Source organism: Topomyia yanbarensis, chromosome 2 (genome assembly GCF_030247195.1).
Source record: "Topomyia yanbarensis strain Yona2022 chromosome 2, ASM3024719v1, whole genome shotgun sequence".
In the NCBI taxonomy this organism is placed as follows: domain Eukaryota; kingdom Metazoa; phylum Arthropoda; class Insecta; order Diptera; family Culicidae; genus Topomyia; species Topomyia yanbarensis.
Window position 1 is genome coordinate 269,403,361 of NC_080671.1, and position 23,450 is coordinate 269,426,810.

The window sequence follows — 23,450 nt, forward strand, 5'->3', positions numbered from 1 at the left end:
GCAAGGTTAGTGTGTTGAAAAACGTATTTTTATATTTGCTCATGTCAGATAAATGGTTAGGCAGGGGAGAGGGGTGTGTGCGGCGTAGCAGTTATGTTGTGGCTCGTATGTATAATGTCCTTAAAGTAATTTTAATTGTTTTCCGGAGTGCAAAGGTATTTTCGTCAAAAATGCGAATGGGACTGTTACATTAAATGGACAGGTCAGTTCATCCATCTTTGATTAGATATCCATTTTCAATATATCGACGAGCTTTTTTGTTTATTATGGTTTTATTAAGGTCATTCGAATACACTGCAGAACTATTCCCCGCTGCTCTTTCTGTCATTCCACAACGAATTTCTTCAATACACGTAGTTTAAATCCTTCTTGAAATGATAGCGTTTTTATGTTTTTCAACAATGGCAACTACACTACTCAACATGCAACTTATCAATTACAGTGTTTTTTCCAAAACTCAAACTAATACACTAATAAAAATCTACTTTGAATTAGAATCAAATCCCAAAATATGAGTAAATTTTTGATGAAATATACAGATTGTGTAATATAGACTTGAGTAAAACTTGGCGTAAAATTTTGGATAAAATGGACATACAATCACCTATTATTAAACAATCAAAAAGGCGGGCAAAAAGTACGAACACAAATAATTACATAACATTGCCAGGATTATTTTACATAATCTATATCCTCTTATCTAATAATTTAATTATTATATCTTACTTTTCCAAGACAATTTAAGTTACATTGTTTTTGAGTAAACTTTATGTTTCAGTTTCATCGCTTACTACGATTACTTGCAAGCATTCTTTGAAACCTATATCCAAATTTTGTATTTGTGTTGAACCTCCAAATAATACTATGTTTCGCTTTTGACCAAATATAACCTTTTATTTGAACTAGAAGCTCAAGTATCATTCATTAATTTTGGCGCACAGTAGCCCCCGTGGCGTAAAAAAACCCCCGATTATGGTAGAGTTTTATTAAAAATGTTTTTCAATTATTTAAAAAAAAAGGACGTGATCTGTTCAAAATAATACTAATTCTTACCCGTCTTGAAATCAAATGTTTACAAACGTCTAACGCAGTTTTGATTGGATTTTTGTCAATTCGAATAGTTTTATCGTAATATGTTACACCTCTAGGGACATACTGCTGGTCAAAATTTAAATGCTGGAATAACTTATTACTATTAGTATAAACCAAAATAAATTGACGTTTCATCTACTTACCGCAATAACCATAGAAAAATGAGTTTCACTATCATTATTACTGAGTACTCCTCCAATGTTAAAAAAAGAGGGATATTCTACAACAGTTTTTTGCGACACAGCATAAAAATTTATTAAAATCAGTATCAGTGATAATTCCACGATAGGCTTCATAATTCAAAGTATAGAGTCAATCTGTAAAGAGATGAAAAATCTGGTGAATATTGATCTTCAAAGCAGTTGTTTTAATTTTCACTTCATAATCATAGTACCGTAAACCGGTGTGACTTTGATCACTTTTCAAAGTAATTATTACAGCACAACATATGTTTTCTAAGTTTAATATTTTGTTTACCATGTACTGATGTATGAAAAACAAAATGCTATTTTTCAAAAAAAGATTTTAATTAGAAGTCCGTTCTCGTATTTCGGGGTGATTTTGATCATTTGTATGTTCAACCATCTTAACCCTTTCATGCCCAACTTTTTTTAGTGTATGTAGGGTTTCAAAACTTTTCCTTGAAAACGGTTGGGTCAAGAAACACGAAAAGCCTATTTTCATAAAGATAGGTACTTCCATGGCTGTGCTAGAAGTTGGTCAATTTTTACCTTCTAATGCTCAATACAATTCTCCTAGAATAATTACAATAGTCCAATTACGTGGAAAACGTAGCCAACGACAGTCTAAATTGATAAGTTTTATCAGTTTTCAATATTGTTGCACCATAAGTAGATATCTGAAAAAATCTTAAACCTTAAACTGTCCCTGGCAGCACTGGTCCATCGGAATCTAATCAGACTAATTGCAATAACTTCAGTTCTAGAGGTGATCCTTGTAACTGTTAATACTCAAATTAAAGGCAATAATCACATTAATTAGCCTTACTTGTTTTGTGAGCATATCTCGCCTCAATCAAAAGTTATGGCTGTTTGAAAACGTTGTTGTCCACAAACAACATGGGCATGAATGGGTTAAGCACCTGATATCAACACTTTTCATTCGCATGTTTCTTTAAAATATTTCTAAATTGAACCAACTATTTTAATATACTGTAAAATTTAAGCCACCAAAATTTGTATATTTCAAGTCCGATTAGAATATAAGAATCTGAAAACTTTTTCAACTGCTAGGTGGTTCAGCAGTTAACAAAAAAGTTTAATCCATTTGACCACGTTGAAGCATAGATTATAAAAAATATTGCAAATTGAAGCTTGCTATAGTTTGAAATAATTGCGACCTAATCGCATAAAAAATGTTTTTAAAATTGTATGCGTTTACAAATACTTTTAGTGCATTAGGAAAAAGTTAGCTAAGGTACAAATTTCATTTTTTGTATTTTTTTTGAACACAGAAATCGGACAATCACAATCGCACTAGACATGAATCAGTATTTTATCAGTTTAGAGTGCATTTCACTTTGAAATAAAAATGATTCGGTAGACTATTCTAACTAAATAAGCAATCTCCTAAAAAAGTTTCGAATGGTCGAAGTCACACTGGTTTACGGTATTAAATCGTCGCTGTTGTGCTATCTTATGACAAGCGCCATTTAGCACATTTCGAGAAAAACGATTTTTAAAGTTTGAGATTGAATATCTTGAAACTTATAAATGGTATAAACAATCCAAAGAAGACAATTGATGCTTCTATCTATTCTGCATTAATCTCTCAAATATTATGAAGATCGGTTGACTATGTTTTTACTATGAATGTAAACAAAAGTCGCACTCACACGTGTCATAGGCGTGTATTGATGACAAAATTTATATGACGTGTCATAACCGTGCATGGAAAATTTTCCATAGAAAAAAATCATCAATTTTTAACTTTTATTCATATCTTTGCGTTCATATGGTCTATAAACAATCGGTGAAATGCATTTTGAAGGAAATGAGTCAGGGAATCTAGAAAAAAATATTATTTTTGATTACAGTGTTGCCAAATATGCTTTATTTCCAGTTTAAAACTAAAACTGTGTTTTTCTCACAACTCGTGTAATTTTCTTTTGAAAATGTTTATGCCATTGCGTTCCTCAGACATTTTCACACATAAAAACATCTAAAACTTCAATATAACTTGAGCAAATCTCTAGATACAGTGATTTGAAGCAAAAAAGAAACAATTTCTCATCATGTTTCTCGCTATATCTAAGTATCCAAGTAGAATTTCAAAATTCTGAAAACGCCATTTTGTAGAGATTTTTCAAACAAGTAATGTGGCATATCTAACTCAGTTTACCCCAAAATGGCGTTTGTCATAAGATAGCACAACAGCGACGAAATGTGTTTGTGTTGTTTGACCAGGTGGATCCCAATAGTTGAATTTGTTGTTAGACTTAGGGAATCATAACTGTTAAACCGGCTCATAAATAACCTGACCCGTTGCGCGTAGTTGGCCCGCGCCAAGGGCATTTACTTTGGGAAGACTATGCTATGTGTCTCGGTTATGGAGAAAAATACGCTATTTTCTAATTTTCTAATTCTAACTTTCAAACATATAACTTAACTATTTGTGGGATTGACGAAAGTATCTTCCTACACGCTCAAAACGGCAACATAGCTTCGCACTCTGCTGAACCTGATCCGTTCTCCAACAACATTGAGGTTTACTACCAGATGGCTTAAATTCATCAACGGACAGTTCTTTGCTCGCGAGTTAAAATTAAAATTCAGTCAAAAGTTTCTTTACCATTTGCTCAGTGTATAAAACACAGTATAAGTAAATCGATCGAAAAATATGCGCATTGAATATTTACGAAATGAATTTATTCTATACTGTGATTCAACATTGAATGGCGGCGAAATGTTTTCCGCAATTTTTTTTGGTTCAGTTCACGTTTTGTCGATGAGACTCAGTCATCTTGATAGATCACGCAAGAATAAAAATAACGGTATTCTTTGTTCTTCAGGCAATGCACACAGGTATCTATCGCACTGGCTCGGACAGATGCACACACACACACACACACACACATATATATATATATATATATATATATATATATATATATATATATATATATATATATATATATATATATATATATATATATATATATATATATATATATATATATATATATATATATATATATATATATATATATATATATATATATATATATATATATATATGTGTGTGTGTGTGTGTGTGTAGCACCTCAACGATTATCACCCTCGCAACCCACCTGCAATATCAACGAGGCTTCATCGCAGTGATCGTTCTTCGTCTGTCGTGCTCAATGCACAGGCAGCGGCTATCGATCGAGTGATCGATCTTTATCACCTGTGCTCGATGCGCGATCTGAAGCCACCGAGATGCATTGTGTGGTGATCGTTTATTGGTCTGTTGTGCTTGATGCACAGACCGAAATCAAAAAAATCATTTGTTTCAATTCTCTATACCTTTGCCCTGTGTAAAATATTTTTTCTTATTTTTTTCGATACTTGACTTTTGTATATAAGCCGATAGGCAGTAGCAATAAATTGTTAGTTTACTAATTCAAACCCAACCGAATACTTCTACCGCGTTTCTAAACGATCCGATAACCATAAATTGGTGACCCCGTTTTAAAAAATGGTGAACGAGGACAAACCAGGAACTGGAGCAGGGAACCCAGCGGTACCGGAACAGCAGCAGGAAGCCAACGTGGACACCCTAAATCTGCCACGACTGTGTCCGCCGGTGATGACGCAATCCAACATCGAGTCATACTTCATGTCATTGGAGTTCTGGTTTGCCGCTTCCGGTATTGGAAATGCCCACGACACCAAGAAGTACAACATCGTCATGGCACAAGTGCCACCAAGCAAGTTGACGGAGTTACGTTCCATTATTGAAGCCACCCCGCTTGCCAACAAGTACGTGTATATCAAGATGAAGTTGTTTGAACACTTCGCCGACAGTCAGCAGAAACGTTTGCAGCTCGTATTGTTTGATATGCCGCTTGGTGACATAAAACCGAGCCAACTTTTCAACGAAATGAGGAGAGTGGCTGGAAATTCGTTTTGTGAACTCGTGCTGCTCGACCTATGGGCCTCCAGACTTCCACCGCATGCCCAAGCTGCCGTGATTGCCTCCAAAGGGGACCCGACAGAAAAAGCTACCATCGCAGATGCCATCGTGGAATCCATGGGCCTTCGCAGCATCAACATCATCGGTGCGAGTACACCGAGCACACTAGCAGCGACCGCTAAAGTTACAACAGAATCGCCTCCTGACAGAATTGAAACGCTCCAGCGGGAAATCGTTCAACTGACCAGGATAATCAACAAAATGTTCCGCTCAAACGAAAACCCACGGGAGCTATTACGTTCCCGCAGCCGAAGCAAAGTGAGTAAATTTTGTGATAATGAACTGTCCTATGAAGTCTGCTGGTACCACTCTAAGTACGGAGGGGAAGCACGACGGTGCCGTAAACCGTGCTCCTTCCGACTAGCAACCAAGCCCAGCAACCAACAATGACGTCGTCCACTTGATCCTGCGTTGGAAATTGGCGAACTTTCCGACACAGCCACACTATTTCGCCTTAAGATCTCGGGGAGATCTCAAATCAACCCGGATGAAACCAACGTCATTTAAATTGTTCGCTGCTATCGGAATACAGATTAAAGTGTACGGAGAAGTTATGCTGAAGGTTAGTCTTGGCCTCCGGCGCGAATTTCTGTGGACATTCCTCATCGCAGACGTGTCATCAGGGATCATCGGTGCAGATTTCATTTGCCACTACGACCTGCTGATTGATTTGAAACGTCATCGTCTCATCGACAACACCACGAAGCTGGAAGCGATAGCAGTTTTGACTAGAACGAGTGAGTACTCTATAAAAACATTCAGCACGTCATGCCCCTACGCCGAGCTGCTGGCAGAATTCCCATCCATCGCCAAACTAGCAGCACCCGGTACAGTGAGTGCATCATCAACAGTGCATCGCATCGAAACCACCGGTCAGCCATCATACGCCCGGCCGAGACGCCTTTCATCAGACAAACTAGCAGCAGCGCGCACAGAGTTCGAGCATTTGATGCAACTGGGAATCTGCAGCCCCTCGTCCAGCAGCTGGGCCAGCCCACTTCACATGGTGAAAAAAGCGGATGGAACCTGGCGCCCGTGTGGAGATTATCGTGCGCTGAACGCTCAAACCATCCCCGATCGGTACCCACTACCATATCTGCAGGACTTTACTACCATTCTGCAAGGAAAAACCATTTTTTCCAAGGTTGACTTGCAGAAGGCATTTCATCAAGTCCCCATACATCAAGACGACATCCCGAAGACTGTGATCACCACGCCGTTTGGACTGTTCGAATTCACATACATGACGTTCGGACTTCGGAATGCCGCTCAAACCTTCCAACGGCTTATACACGAGGTACTACTTGGATTGGACTTCGTGTTCCCATATATTGATGATATTTTCATCGCATCATCGTCATCAGAGGAACATCGTGAGCATCTTCGGCAGTTGTTTACCCGTCTACAAGATCACAACTTAGCAATAAATGTTGCAAAATGTGAGTTCGGGAAGACGGAGATAATTTTCGTTGGCCACTCAGTCTCGGCCGATGGAATTCGCCCATTGCCCGAACGTGTTGAAGCAGTCAGCAACTGCAAACGACCGACAACAGTGAGGGAGCTAAAAAGTTTTCTCGCCACAATCAACTTCTACCGAAGGTTCATCCCGAACGCCATCGTGGCTCAAATACCACTTCTCAAGATGACTCCGGGGAACAAGCGCAACGATCGGTCTCTACTAGTGTGCACAGAGGAGGCCACGACAGCATTTGAGCAGTGCAAAACACAACTCGCTCAAGCAGCGCTGCTCGCACACCCCGCGAAGGACGCCGAACTATCTTTGTGGGTGGACGCATCCAGCATAGCAGCCGGAGCTGTTCTACACCAACTTGTCGATGGTAACGTGCAACCATTGGGCTTCTTCTCCAAAAAATTCGACAAGGCTCAACTGAAATACAGCACGTATGATCGAGAACTAACCGCAATCTACCTGGCAGTAAGACATTTCAAGTATATGCTGGAAGGTCGAATTTGCCACATATACACCGACCACAAGCCGATCGTGTATGCATTCCAGCAGAATCCTGAAAGAGCCATCAGTCGTCAAGCCCGTCATCTAGACTACATCGGACAAACAACAACCGACATCCGACATGTGAACGGGAAAGAGAACGCAGTCGCAGACCTACTCTCTCGCATCGCAGCTGTGCACGCAGTGCCATCGGTGAATTTTGAAGCTCTCGCCGCCGATCAACAAACAGATGATGAATTGCGAACAATTCTGGAAGGTAAATTAAAATCGTCATTAAACCTCAAACAGTTTACTGTTCCAGGCAGTTCAAATCAGTTGTATTGCGACTGCTCGGATGATCGCATAAGGCCCTTCATCACGAAAAGATTTCGTGACCAGTTTCTTCAAGCCACGCACGGACTTTCTCATCCTGGTACCCGTGCGACAGCCAAGCTGATGACGCAGAGATTCGTTTGGCCAAACATACGGAAGGATAGCATCGCTTACGCAAGAAGGTATGTACAGTGCCAGCGCTCAAAGGTGAACCGGCATACCCAATCACCCCTCCGCCGGTACACTGCACCTGAGGAAAGATTTCGTCATATCAACATTGACATCGTTGGTCCTTTTCCACCAAGCAACGCGAATCGATACTGTCTCACCATCATCGACAGGTTTTCTCGTTGGCCTGAAGCGCTACCTGTTCCGGACATGACAGCGCCTACTATCGCTCAAGCCCTTGTCTCAGGCTGGATATCACGCTTTGGTGTACCTACACACATCACAACGGACCAGGGACGCCAGTTTATGTCGGCACTCTTCGAAGAATTGGTTCGAACGTTCGGAATAAGCCATCTACGGACTACGCCCTATCATCCCCAGTCAAATGGTATCATCGAGCGATGGCACCGAACTCTCAACGCAGCCATCCTTTGCCACAACCCGGACCGTTGGACCGAACATCTTCCCATGATTCTACTCGGCTTGCGTACCGTCTACAAAGGATTTCTTCCACGAAAATCCTAGCAACAATACCCAATCGGAATTCGCAAATGAACTTCGAGATGCCATGCGTATGCTGCGACCACCTGACACGGCATGGCATGCAAAAGGTAATGTGTTTGTGCACCCCAACCTCAAAACGTGTACAAACGTGTTTGTACGTAACGACTCCATAAGGCCATCGTTATCACCACCCTACGACGGTCCATACCAGGTGCTTAGCCGAAACGACAAGCACTACCGAGTCAACATTAATGGGCGGAGCGTCAACATTTCAATCGACAGACTGAAACCAGCCTACATGCTCGACGATCACCAGCCATCAGCACCCGTTAGCGATCGTCCAGCTGCAACAACATCCGAGCCCCAACCGGCGAGATTCACTCGATCAGACGACGAGTGATGATTCTACTTCAATATCACTAATCGTCGCGCTCTCTAAAAAGGGGGTACTGTAGCACATCAACGATCATCACCCTCGCAACCCACCTGCAATATCAACGAGGCTTCATCGCAGTGATCGTTTTTCATCTGTCGTGCTCAATGCACAGGAAGCGGCTATCGATCGAGTGATCGATCTTTATCAGCCGTGCTCGACGCGCGATCTGAAGCCACCGAGATGCATTGTGTGGTGATCGTTTATTGGTCTGTTGTGCTCGATGCACAGACCGAAATCAAAAAAATTAAAGGGTTGTGTACAGGACACGACCACGGTGACATTAAAAAGGTAGCTTTTTTCAAGAGCGTGCAAATGTATTTTATCTATCACACATATCGACTCAAGTTCTTGCTCACTCGCCTGTTTTTTATGTTACAATTTGCTATATACCCTCCCCATTAAAACATAATTTATTGAAGGTCTTTTAACGGTAATCCATTAATTAATCAAGTATCTCACTAGGTGATTGGCATTATTTGGCTAATCCATCTAGTAAAAATAGGCTGGTCTGTCCAGAAAATATATGTAAAAGAAAAGTTCAATATTTAGAACCGTGACGAGGAAGCCCACGCCCAGCAACGGAAATATACAGATTCTTCATGAAATATGAAATTTCATTTTCCATTTAAATTTTCAATAATGTATTAATGAACTTAAGTAAACAATCTTAAGGTTAAGTATTTCTTGATCGATTAGTGGTGAAAAAAATGAAATTATTTGATAAATTACATTGTTATGCAACGTTCGCACTACCAGTTAAAACGGGTTTTATGCTATCTTGGTGACATTTTCTCTTGTTGCTAATTATTAAAACGTGTTATAACTCTGTAGTGTAAACATTGTATTATTAAACCAATTCTGCAGCGTTTTATGTTATATAGGTGTTTTATGTGGTAATAGGACTGACATAATTATATCTTCAGTACAGCGGTTTGTTGCATAATTTCAAACAGATATATTTTAAAATTTAAATTAGTATACCTAACCGTTCAATTTGTTGTATGTTTTAAAACGCAATTAGAACTGTGTTTTAACTACATAAGGCAGGACAGATACTCTGACTGGATAAACTGGGAAAACAATTTTAAGTCCAGTAACGATTAAGACATGGCTTGAATTTGAATCGAAAAAGAACACCCGCCTAAACTGCTGCTGGGACGGTAAGTTCTGTTTTAAAATTTTCCGTTGTGTACAGTACGAAACAAAAGTGTTTGAAATTAGAAAACAAAAAGTTCTGCTGGGAATGTGATTGTTTCCGATGCAATTACACTCAGGTTTTTTTTACGCAGGGGATACAGGCCGTGCAAATGAAAACCGCCTAAATTTAAAAAAAACGCGTAAATGAAAACCGCGGAAATTTCAAAATTCGCGTAAAAAATACCGCGTAATAAAACCTGAGTGTACTCCCCTATATAAAATACTACGCTGCTGAACAGTGCAATAACTACAGAAGCACGTTGTCAGATGCCTTACTGATAAAAAACATATAACCAAAATATGAAACATATGAAAACCAATAGGCTCTTTACCCTAGGCAGCTACAATGCGCCGTAAACATGGATTAACGAGTTACAACGCACACGCATGCATAAAAATAAATATATTTTATTCAAACGCAACACTCTTAAGCAGCACACACCGTATTGAATTAAATCCAAACCACCCCACCCACCCACTTTGCAAATCATTCTGTGACACCGTGCTGGTACCCGAAAAAGCCGCACACGGCCACCGCTGCCGAAAATGCATAGCGTCTACCGCTTATTGTAGTGCCCACACGCTGCAGCCATGATCTTACCCGTTCGACATAAGAACAAAAACTGATTCAAACGGGTACGCGTCACCTCTATTTATAAACTAACCGTATATGGTTTAGTCACATAGGTGCGAGTGTGTGCAAATGCCAACGTTGCCGAAAATCGATAGCGCTTATTGCATCGCCCGGAGACGATGTTGTTCGTATGAGACAAGAGCAACAACTGATTTAAACGGACATGCGTCGCTTCTATTTATGACTTTTCGTCTTTCATTGAGTCACTAAGCTGCCCTCTTTTGACGGCTGTGTCTGAGAAATCTGCCTCACGAATGGTAATTTTCCCGTTTTTCGTGAACTTTTTAATTTTACCAATTTCCAAAAGTCTACTTTTATTGGGGAGATATTAAATTATTACCAATATTTAAGTTAGGTGTTTCTGAATCGGTTGGTGTATGAATGATTAAAATCCATCTAGTAATATCGGAGTTATAAGCGTGCAAACCTTACATAGTTTCGTTACATGGGAGATAGTTTAGATTTTAGAATGACACCTAGCCCCAGATAGTGGAGTAAGACATTTTTAATGTCAAAAATCATTTGTTTCAATTCTTTTTACCTTTGCCCTGTGTAAAATATTTTTTCTTATTTTTTTCGATACTTGACTTTTGTATATAAGCCGGTAGACAGTAGCAATAAATTGTTAGATTATTCAAACCCAACCGAATACTTCCACCGCGTTTCTAAACGATCCGACAACCATATATATATATATATATATATATATATATATATATATATATATATATATATATATATATATATATATATATATATATATATATATATATATATATATATATATATATATATATATGTATATATATGTATATATATATATATATATATATATATATATATATATATATATATATATATATATATATATATATATATATATATATATATATATATATATATATATATATATATATATATATATATATATATATATATATATATATATATATATATATATATATATATATATATATATATATATATATATATATATATATATATATATATATATATATATATATATATATATATATATATATATATATATATATATATATATATGGTTGTCGGATCGTTTAGAAACGCGGTAGAAGTATTCGGTTGGGTTTGAATTAGTAATCTTACAATTTATTGCTACTGTCTACCGGCTTATATACAAAAGTCAAGTATCGAAAAAAATAAGAAAAAATATTTTACACAGGGCAAAGGTATAAAGAATTGAAACAAATGATTTTTTTTTATTTCGGTCTGTGCATCGAGCACAACAGACCAATAAACGATCACCACACAATGCATCTCGGTAGCTTCAGATCACGCGTCGAGCACGGCTGATAAAGATCGATCACTCGATCGATAGCCGCTTCCTGTGCATTGAGCACGACAGATGAAGAACGATCACTGCGATGAAGCCTCGTTGATATTGCAGGTGGGTTGCGAGGGTGATGATCGTTGATGTGCTACAGTACCCCCTATTTAGAGAGCGCGACGATTAGTGATATTGAAGTAGAATCATCACTCGTCGTCCTGATCGAGTGAATCTCGCCGGTTGGGGCGCCGATGTTGTTGCAGCTGGACGATCGCTAACGGGTGCTGATGGCTGGTGATCGTCGAGCATGTAGGCTGGTTTCAGTCTGTCGATTGAAATGTTGACGCTCCGTTCATTAATGTTGACTCGGTAGTGCTTGTCGTTTCGGCTAAGCACCTGGTATGGACCGTCGTAGGGTGGTGATAACGATGGCCTTATGGAGTCGTTACGTACAAACACGTTTGTACACGTTTTGAGGTTGGGGTGCACAAACACATTACCTTTTGCATGCCATGCCGTGTCAGGTGGTCGCAGCATACGCATGACATCTCGAAGTTCATTTGCGAATTCCGATTGGGTATTGTTGCTGGGATTTTCGTGGAAGAAATCCTTTGTAGAGGGTACGCAAGCCGAGTAGAATCATGGGAAGATGTTCGGTCCAACTGTCCGGGTTATGGCAAAGGATGGCTGCGTTGAGAGTTCGGTGCCATCGCTCGATGATACCATTTGACTGGGGATGATAGGGCGTAGTCCGTAGATGGCTTATTCCGAACGTTCGAACCAATTCTGCGAAGAGTGCCGACATAAACTGGCGTCCCTGGTCCGTTGTGATGTGTGTAGGTACACCAAAGCGTGATATCCAGCCTGAGACAAGGGCTTGAGCGATAGTAGGCGCTGTCATGTCCGGAACAGGTAGCGCTTCAGGCCAACGAGAAAACCTGTCGATGATGGTGAGACAGTATCGATTCGCGTTGCTTGGTGGAAAAGGACCAACGATGTCAATGTTGATATGACGAAATCTTTCCTCAGGTGCAGTGTACCGGCGGAGGGGTGATTGGGTATGCCGGTTCACCTTTGAGCGCTGGCACTGTACATACCTTCTTGCGTAAGCGATGCTATCCTTCCGTATGTTTGGCCAAACGAATCTCTGCGTCATCAGCTTGGCTGTCGCACGGGTACCCGGATGAGAAAGTCCGTGCGTGGCTTGAAGAAACTGGTCACGAAATCTTTTCGTGATGAAGGGCCTAATGCGATCATCCGAGCAGTCGCAATACAACTGATTTGAACTGCCTGGAACAGTAAACTGTTTGAGGTTTAATGACGATTTCAATTTACCTTCCAGAATTGTTCGCAATTCATCATCTGTTTGTTGATCGGCAGCGAGAGCTTCAAAATTCACCGATGGCACTGCGTGCACAGCTGCGATGCGAGAGAGTAGGTCTGCGACTGCGTTCTCTTTCCCGTTCACATGTCGGATGTCGGTTGTTGTTTGTCCGATGTAGTCTAGATGACGGGCTTGACGACTGATGGCTCTTTCAGGATTCTGCTGGAATACATACACGATCGGATTGTGGTCGGTGTATATGTGGCAACTTCGACCTTCCAGCATATACTTGAAATGTCTTACTGCCAGGTAGATTGCGGTTAGTTCTCGATCATACGTGCTGTATTTCAGTTGAGCCTTGTCGAATTTTTTGGAGAAGAAGCCCAATGGTTGCACGTTACCATCGACAAGTTGGTGTAGAACAGCTCCGGCTGCTATGCTGGATGCGTCCACCCACAAAGATAGTTCGGCGTTCTTCGCGGGGTGTGCGAGCAGCGCTGCTTGAGCGAGTTGTGTTTTGCACTGCTCAAATGCTGTCGTGGCCTCCTCTGTGCACACTAGTAGAGACCGATCGTTGCGCTTGTTCCCCGGAGTCATCTTGAGAAGTGGTATTTGAGCCACAATGGCGTTCGGGATGAACCTTCGGTAGAAGTTGATTGTGGCGAGAAAACTTTTTAGCTCCCTCACTGTTGTCGGGCGTTTGCAGTTGCTGACTGCTTCAACACGTTCGGGCAATAGGCGAATTCCATCGGCCGAGACTGAGTGGCCAACGAAAATTATCTCCGTCTTCCCGAACTCACATTTTGCAACATTTATTGCTAAGTTGTGATCTTGTAGACGGGTAAACAACTGCCGAAGATGCTCATGATGTTCCTCTGATGACGATGATGCTATGAAAATATCATCAATATATGGGAACACGAAGTCCAATCCAAGTAGTACCTCGTGTATAAGCCGTTGGAAGGTTTGAGCGGCATTCCGAAGTCCGAACGTCATGTATGTGAATTCGAACAGTCCAAACGGCGTGGTGATCACAGTCTTCGGGATGTCGTCTTGATGTATGGGGACTTCATGAAATGCCTTCTGCAAGTCAACCTTGGCAAAAATGATTTTCCTTGCAGAATGGTAGTAAAGTCCTGCAGGTATGGTAGTGGGTACCGATCGGGGATGGTTTGAGCGTTCAGCGCACGATAATCTCCACACGGGCGCCAGGTTCCATCCGCTTTTTTCACCATGTGAAGTGGGCTGGCCCAGCAGCTGGACGAGGGGCTGCAGATTCCCAGTTGCATCAAATGCTCGAACTCTGTGCGCGCTGCTGCTAGTTTGTCTGATGAAAGGCGTCTCGGCCGGGCGTATGATGGCTGACCGGTGGTTTCGATGCGATGCACTGTTGATGATGCACTCACTGTACCGGGTGCTGCTAGTTTGGTGATGGATGGGAATTCTGCCAGCAGCTCGGCGTAGGGGCATGACGTCCATCGTCGGGGACTAGACCGAGTAATTCGTGAACAAGTCTGGTGCTCAACGAGTAAACGGCGCTGAATGGTGCGAGAAAGGATTTGCGGTGCTAACTGGCACAAGGGAGCCTAAGGGCTCGGTGAATTAGACAGTCAGAGCGTCAGGTTCTGGGCAAGAGCAGTGATTTTTTAGCGGGTCGGGTGATGACAGCCCAAACCCGTTCCCTGAGAACTTATATATATATATATATATATATATATATATATATATATATATATATATATATATATATATATATATATATATATATATATATATATATATATATATATATATATATATATATATATATATATATATATATATATATATATATATATATATATATATATATCTATATATATATATAACTTCATCTGGTCACGAATCTTCACCAGACATACAACGGACGTTAAATCGAATCAAATCAGTGCAACAACCACAACAATTACCCGCGAAGCTATCAACTCTAGAACCGTCACAAACAGCGAAGCCGTAGTCATCAAATTCTTCCATAAAACCCCAACCAACAAATTCAACGCCATACGCATGGCAACCGGTCTTTCAACGTGCGACGCTTCGTGTCAGCAGTATGCGCCCAGATGGCACAACTCCGATTTCAACACGAGCCACCTTAGCTAGGGAACAAATTTTCAAAAGCGGCCTCTGTAATAGCAAGAATAAAATTCACTTTCTTGAAACTGGCGCAGTCGACTTAGGGGGAAGGATCGTGTCCCAGCTTCATCACAGTTCCTAAAAATCATTCGTGACAACCTTGAAAAGACGGACCCACACGCACCCGCTGTAGGCATCACTGGTGGAACACCAGTTGATTTGTGGTGAGTGATTTATATCTACTCTATTCTTTCTATTTTCAACCTTAACCCTACACCACATAACAATCCATTTATACTAACATAGAAGTGCAAGTGATATTAGTGAAGAAGCAAATTAAGTGAAAGTGAAAACGAAAATGACTAGATCAATGAGTGACTGATAAGCTCAAATTGACGAGCTCGTTGAATTACTCGCGCAACAAAGCCAAAAAATGCAAGAAGCTACAGATCAGATTGCTGTCCTTCAGGTAGCAGTAACCCCACCAAACTTAATTGTTCCATCCCAGTTTGTTTGTTCCCAGTTTGTTTGTTCCCAGTTTGTTTGTTCCCAGTTTAAAGATAAATTTCAAATTCCCGACCCCATTAAACTTATTCCTAATTATGCAGGAGAGCCACAATTATTGATTTCTTGGATCGAATCCGTCGATCAAAAATTAGAATATTGCAAAAATTTGATAAACGATCCAGCCATAGTTTTAAACGTAATGCCACTATGGACTGGCATAATTCGTGATAAAATTGTAAAGGACGGCAACGATGTTTAATTAAGAAACCAGACAGCACTTGAAAGGGAAGCTATTAAAAATGCCTTAAAAGACGAATTAGGAGACAAGAGAGACTTAGCAACACTATGCTCAAAAATCTCTCTACTTAAGCAAGGCAACCAAGACATAACAGTATTTTATCAAGACTGTAAAAAGCTTCTGGCTGATATTAAGGCCAAGCTACTAATTAATGATGAAACAAAATCGAATGTGAAAATTCTTATAGTAAATTACGAAGCAATGATTACAAATGCATTTATGGACGGACTATCGAATAACTTATCTTCTCTCATTAGAATTTATAGACCCAAAAGTATATATGAAGCTTATCAAGGCGCACTGGAGCAAAACAACGCAAACCAAAGAAAACGCGAAAAGATGGCTAGTGATAATAATTTTGCATCGAAACCACCAATGCAATTTAAACCTTTTGCTCAAACAAACAATAACTCTAATTTTAGAGCGCAATTTCCCCAGCCTCCTGTCCGACCAACATTTGATCAACCCACCTCTAGAACACAGCCAAATTATCAACAATTTAGACCAGCAAACCATTTGGCTATAAAACACGAACCATCGCCTCATCAGACAAGGGTTCAACAAAAACCTATTCACAACATTAATTTAAATAAAATATCGCCGAACCCATCTAATGTTTGCGCATACCCAGAGCACGAACAATATACAGGTACCACGAAAACAAATTACGATTCCATAACAATGTCGCCAGACACGAACGAAACGCATGAGGAAATAAATTTTTGTATGGTCTTAGACCAGCAAACAACGGACTGAAAAACAATTTTCTCCCGTATTTGGAAATTCCTCGGAGAACAGGAAGGCCTCTAAGATTTCTAATCGACACGGGGGCTAATAAAAATTATATTACTCCGGAGTTGGTTCCAGTCGCAAGTATTGGCCTAGGACCACAGCATAAAATAAGAAACATAAATGGTGTACACGTTGTCGAAAATTTTACTTACTTGAACCCGTTAATTAATATTGTGAGTGGCCTACCGAATATAATTTTTTTCCTATTTAGGTTTCACGATTTCTTCGACGGCCTTATCGGATTCGAATCATTACGATCCATAGGTGCCGTGATCGATACAGCATCTAACATAATTGTCGTTAAAATATAAAAATCCCACTAAATGAAAAATTCCCCAATAACGAGGTAGTGAATTTTCACGAAAATGAAACTCGCGTGAAATAGTTTCCAGTTCGAATTGACGAAGGAAATTTTCTTATTGAGCATGATATCACATTAGAATAAAATATTATTATACCTTCAGGAATATATCGAGTGAAAATAGGTTTAGCCATATTTCCTATGATGAACCAAAAAAATGAACCAGTTCAAATTTGCATCGATAAAGAATCGCTGTTTACAAAACTTCACAATTTTGAAGAAGTTTTCCCCGAATATTAAAACACAAATAAAAAAACAAATAAAAACGCAGAAAATTCAATGAACTACTCTGATTCCGTACGTAGACATATGAGTATGTGTGAGACAATAAATGCCGATGTTAGTAATTTTGAAACAACGCAATGTAAACCTACCAACAAAAATATAGCAGAAACTTTCACTGATCAGCTTCGGCTTGACAATCTAAATACTGAAGAAAAATCTAAACTTCTTAAAGTTCTTCATAACTTTCAAGATGTTTTCCATTGTGATAGGGGTAAACTTTCATTCACAAGCGCGATATGCCATAAAATCACAACAAAAGTTGATCTCCCGGTGTTCACGAAATCTTACCGTTACCCCTTTTGCCATAAGGAAGAGGTCCACCGGCAAATAACTGAAATGCTAAAACAAGGTATTATTCGTGCCTCAGAAAGCCCATATCCTTCACCCATTTGGGTGGTACCGAAGAAATTAGACGCTTCTGGTCATAAAAAATGGCGTTTGGTTATCGACTATCTTAAATTAAATTAAAAAAAACAGTAGATGATCGATACCCAATCCCAAACATAACTGCCTCAGCCTCAGGATTTCACCAAATTGAAATTCATAAAAAAGATACTCCGAAAACTGCCTTTAGTGTTGACGGTGGGCATTACGAATTTGTCCGAATGCCGTTCGGATTAAAGAACGCCTCGGCTACGTTCCAGACAGTTATATTGCAAAATATTGCAGTACGATGTCTGGTCTATATGGATGATATAATCATCTTTTCTACCAGTTTACAAGAACATTTGATTAATTTGAAGATGATATTAGAAACCCTTAGGAAGTACAATATGAAAATTCAAATCGACAAGTGCGAATTCCTCCAAAAAGAAGTCGCATTTTTAGGACATGTGGTAACTCCGGAAGGAGTCAAGCCCATTCCTGAGAAAATTATAGCCATTAAAGAGTGGCCAGTACCCAAGACCGAGAAGGAGTTAAGTGCCTTCTTAGGAGTGATCGGTTACTATCGTAAATTTAAAAAAGACTTTGCGAAGATAGCAAAACCCTTAACCCAGCAACTTCGTAAAGGAGAAACAATTCAACACACAGCTGATTTTATATCTGCCTTCAAAAACTGCAAAAAAATCTTAACCAGTAGCCATGTACTACAATATCCAGATTTCTCCAAGCGTTTCATACTTACGACGAATGCCTCAAACTTCGCTTTGGGCGCGGTATTGTCCCAGGGTCCCATTGGGTCAGAAAAACCCATCGCATTCGCTTCCCGTACGCTGAGCCAAACCGAAGAAAAATACTCAGCTATTGAAAAAGAATTGTTGGCCATAGACTGGGCCTGCAAGTACTTTCGACCTTATCTTTTTGACCGTAAATTTAGCCTTTATACGGACCATAAACCTTTGACCTATGCGCTGAACCTTAAAGGATCAAATGACAGATTAATTAGATGGAAATTGAGGCTTGAGGAGTTCGATTATGAAATCCACTACCGGCCTGGGAAACAAAATAAAATTGCTGATGGCTTATCCCGAATACCACAGCAAATAAATCGCAACGAACAAGAACTTACATCGTCTTCCGATAACAGTGATGACGACGACGACAATAGCAGCGATAGTAGTAGCGACAGTAACACCACACACTCATCTGCATCCGATGCGAGTGAAGTTATTCCAATGACCGAACGCCCTCTAAATGTTTATAAAAACCAAATCCTCATTACGGAAGGCGAACAAAATGAAGAAACATATGAGCAGATCTTCACTTCAGTTTATCGGCGAACGACTACCAGATCTTCATTCGGTATTCCCCACGCCATAAAAATTTTCAGGGATTTCATGCATCCAACAAAAGGTAACTGCATTCTGTGGCCTGAAAAATGGTTAAACACTTTGCAAGTTGCCTACAAAAACTATTTCTCCAGAAATAAAACCTTTAAAATAATACTAACCCAGTCTATATTACAGGACATCGTTTCCGAAGAAGAGCAGGATCACGTCATAGAATAAGTCCACTTACGCGCCCACAGGGGTGCTACAGAAAATCACGATGTACTCAATAAATCATTTTTCTTCCCAAAACTCAAACAAAAAGTACAGAAATTTATCAACCTCTGCGAAACATGCCTGGAAAGTAAGTATGAAAGATCTCCCTACAAAGTGACATTTGCCTACACTCCTACCCCAGGAAAACCCCTAGACATCCTGCATATTGACATATTCATATCCTCACCAAACTTCTTTATTTCTGCAGTAGACAAATTGTCTTGCTATGCAATCCTGATCCCAATAAAATCACGCTCCATTCCCGACGTGAAACGAGGTTTGACAAAACTAATGACCACATATGGTACACCGAAAATGATTATATGCGACAACGAGGTGGCATTCAAATCCATCGAGGTACGCGGTCTTTTACAAAGATTAAACGTAGAAATATATAACACTACTTCTGACCATAGTGAAGTGAATGGAATAGTAGAACGATTCCATTCAACCCTAAGTGAAATTTTTAGATGTATGAAGCCCAAATACCCAGATTTAACAAATAAAGAAATATATAAAATTTCCACTACATTGTACAATGCTACCATTCACTCGGCTATCAAATTGAAGCCCATAGAAGTATTTTTTGGTATAAAGGAGGGAGAAGAAAGGCCCCTAAACCTCCAGAGAATACTTGAAAACAGAAACGAAATTTTCGATGCAATAGTTCAACAGCTAGAAACCTATCAGAAAAAGGTTATTGATTCCCATAATAGAAGCAGAATAGATGAACCGAACTTTACTCCAGGAGACACAAATTACAATAAAATAGCAGGGATTCCTGGATTCCTAATAAGAGAAAAAATAAATTCAAAAAACAAATTGTCAGATCTAACAGGAGAAAAACTATCATAGACAGCAGAAACATTAAATTACATAAAACCAAGCTAAAAAAGAAGAGGAAATCTTGAAATGAATGCAATTACATGCAATTATATGTATACAGTGTCCACTAACAAAGAACTTAAACCATTATTAACAACTTGCTATTTATCCTCAGCCAACAATATCAACATTAATTATGCTTACGATAGCCTCGCTTCAAACACAAAAATTAACAATCCGGAACTTACAGAATGACCCACTACTACTTGTGAAAGAAAGAGATTGCAAAATTCAAGTAGGAACTATAAAAATAATACACCCTATCAATCTCACGTCCATTGAAGAGACCATAGAATATCTGATAAGATCGTCATATCCGAACATAATTCAAAGTACTAACACACTAACAAATATTTTAAAACTTAGGACAAAGAAATTGTACGGCAACCTGTATCAACTTAAACCACGAGAACATCACCGATCAAAAAGATGGAATGCCATTGGTACCGTTTGGAAATGGATTGCGGGGACGCCGGACGCTTCTGACTTACAAGCCATCAACACGACCATGAACGATTTAATAGATCAAAATAACCAACAATTCAAAATCAACCAAAACATTAACAGTCGAATTGAACAGCTTACATATTCAATTAAGTAAACAACTGTACAAGCCCGTCTGAACGATCTTACGATGAATGATGTCGATACCATTACTGCCATCTTTAACATAGACATTCTGAACCAACTGCTTGAAGACATTTAAGACGCAATAATGTTGTCGAAACTATCTATAATAACCAATAAGATACTATGTATCCAAGAAATCCTAACAGTACGAGATCTACTGCAAGATCAAGGGATCAACATTCAATTACCTGATGAAGCGCTGCAATTCATCACACCAAAGTTCACCACTAGCCCGGGAACATCATTATATTTCATGCATGTACCTTTACTGGAAAATTTCACCTCGATCATTCGAGTATACCCAATAACAAACAAAAATCAAATAATCAGCCAACAGCCAGAATATATTGTCAAAAATGGGAACCGTATTTTCATAACTGACAATCCGAACGATTTCGTTCAAAAATTTCCGCACCTTGAGGAGCACAACGACAAGTGCGTCAACCCTCTAATCAACGGACGGAAACCGATTTGCAACGTTGTTTCGAATAATAAAACAATATACCAATTAATTTCGGATAACACTCTATTGGTATCCAGCATCAAAAATCAAACACTGGAGTCAAACTATGGACCTGATAATCGCAGATTAGAAGGAAACGTGCTGATTTACTTTGCAAATTGCTCAATTAAATTCAATAACCAGACCTTCAAAAATGAGGAAAGTATAAGTGAACCAGAAATCATACACAGTGCATTTTATAACCTGGAACCGGATTGGAAATTGAAGGAAGAACACGATTTAGGGAAAATTCATCTCAATACCATGCAAAACCGAAAACTTCTACAACACGTATACCTAAAACAGAGTAATCTAAATTTCAAATTCTGGAGCCTAACCGGAGGATTTTCTTTTCTGAGAACAGCATCAATCATCATCATAATTTTAATCTTATGCAGATGTAGAGAATACGGAACGGGACGTTCCTCACTTATGGATGGAGTAGTTATCGCATCAACTTCATCTGGTCACGAATCTTCACCAGACATACAACGGACGTTAAATCGAATCAAATCATTGGAACAACAACAACAACAATTACCCGCGAAGCTATCAACTCTAGAACCATCACAAACAGCGAAGCCGTAGTCAGCAAATTCTTCCATAAAACCCCAACCAACAAATTCAATGCCATACGCATGGCAACCGGTCTTTCAACGTGCGACGCTTCGTGTCAGCAGTATGCGCTCGGATTGCACAACTCCGATTTCAACACGAGCCACCTTAGCTAGGGAACATATTTTCAAAAGCGAGGCCTCTGTAATAGCAGGAATAAATTTCACTTTCAGTTAGCTCTTTGTTTTAGTTTTTAAAAACCTACCGAATGTGATTAATCTTGACACTATATATATATATATATATATATATATATATATATATATATATATATATATATATATATATATATATATATATATATATATATATATATATATATATATATATATATATATATATATATATATATATATATATATATATATATATATATATATATATATATATATATATATATATATATATATATATATATATATATATGTATATATATATATATATATATATATATATATATATATATATATATATATATATATATATATATATATATATATATATATATATATATATATATATATATATATATATATATATATATATATATATATATATATATATATATATATATATATATATATATATATATATATATATAGATATATATATATATATATATATATATATATATATATATATATATATATATATATATATATATATATATATATATATATATATATATATATATATATAAAATTTTTCAGGAAAACCCTGAGACTCGAGGGAAAGCGTATAAAAACCCCAATGTCTCAGGGAGCGGGTTTGGGCTGCCATATCACCCGACCCGCTAAAAAACCACTGTTCTTGCCCAGAACCTGATGCTCTGGCTGTCTAATTCACCGAGCCCTTAGGCTCCCTTGTGCCAGTTAGCACCGCAAATCCTTTCTCGCACCATTCAGCGCCGTTTACTCGTTGAGCACCAGACTTGTTCGCGAACCACTCGGTCTAGTCCCCGACGATGGACCTAGCCTAGTTCAAGGGAGTGTCGAGGTCGGTCCGGTGAAGCCTGACGTCCGGTTCACTGGCGCCCCGACGACCCAAACCCGGTGCTACATCGCGTACTACTCAACTGGTCCCCGTCGGTCGATCCGGCGATTCCAGTTGGAGTGTAACTTGCTCTTACCGCCTTATACGCTGGTCTTAGAGCATCTCTTTCGGCGAAGTTTCGGGCTCTCTGCATCTTCCTCCGTGCTCGGTGGCAGCATGCACGTAGGTCGGCAATTGCCGAATTCCACCAGAAGGCTGGGCGGCGAATGTACCTTGGCTTACCTTCTCTTGGCATGGTTGCATCGCACGCTCTTGCTAATGCCGTTGTCACTTCATCTGC

At 39.1% G+C, this 23,450-nt stretch overlaps 1 protein-coding gene across 6 annotated transcripts in view; it reads right to left on the bottom strand.

Moving 5' to 3' along the window:
* Positions 1-23,450, bottom strand: part of LOC131683143 (glutamate [NMDA] receptor subunit 1) — a 1,648,542-nt gene that overhangs the window by 1,542,501 nt on the left and 82,591 nt on the right. For 4 of the 6 annotated variants that reach the window (XM_058964975.1, XM_058964972.1, XM_058964973.1 and 1 more), the window contains 2 exons: positions 1,236-1,409; positions 1,054-1,176 (listed from right to left, as the gene is read on the bottom strand). In XM_058964975.1, the coding sequence (XP_058820958.1) occupies positions 1,054-1,176; positions 1,236-1,388 (276 nt within the window). In that variant the 5' untranslated portion in view covers positions 1,389-1,409. Of the gene's footprint in view, positions 1-1,053; positions 1,177-1,235; positions 1,410-23,450 lie in introns of those variants that run through there. The other 2 variants (XM_058964974.1, XM_058964976.1) reach the window with 2 other exon arrangements.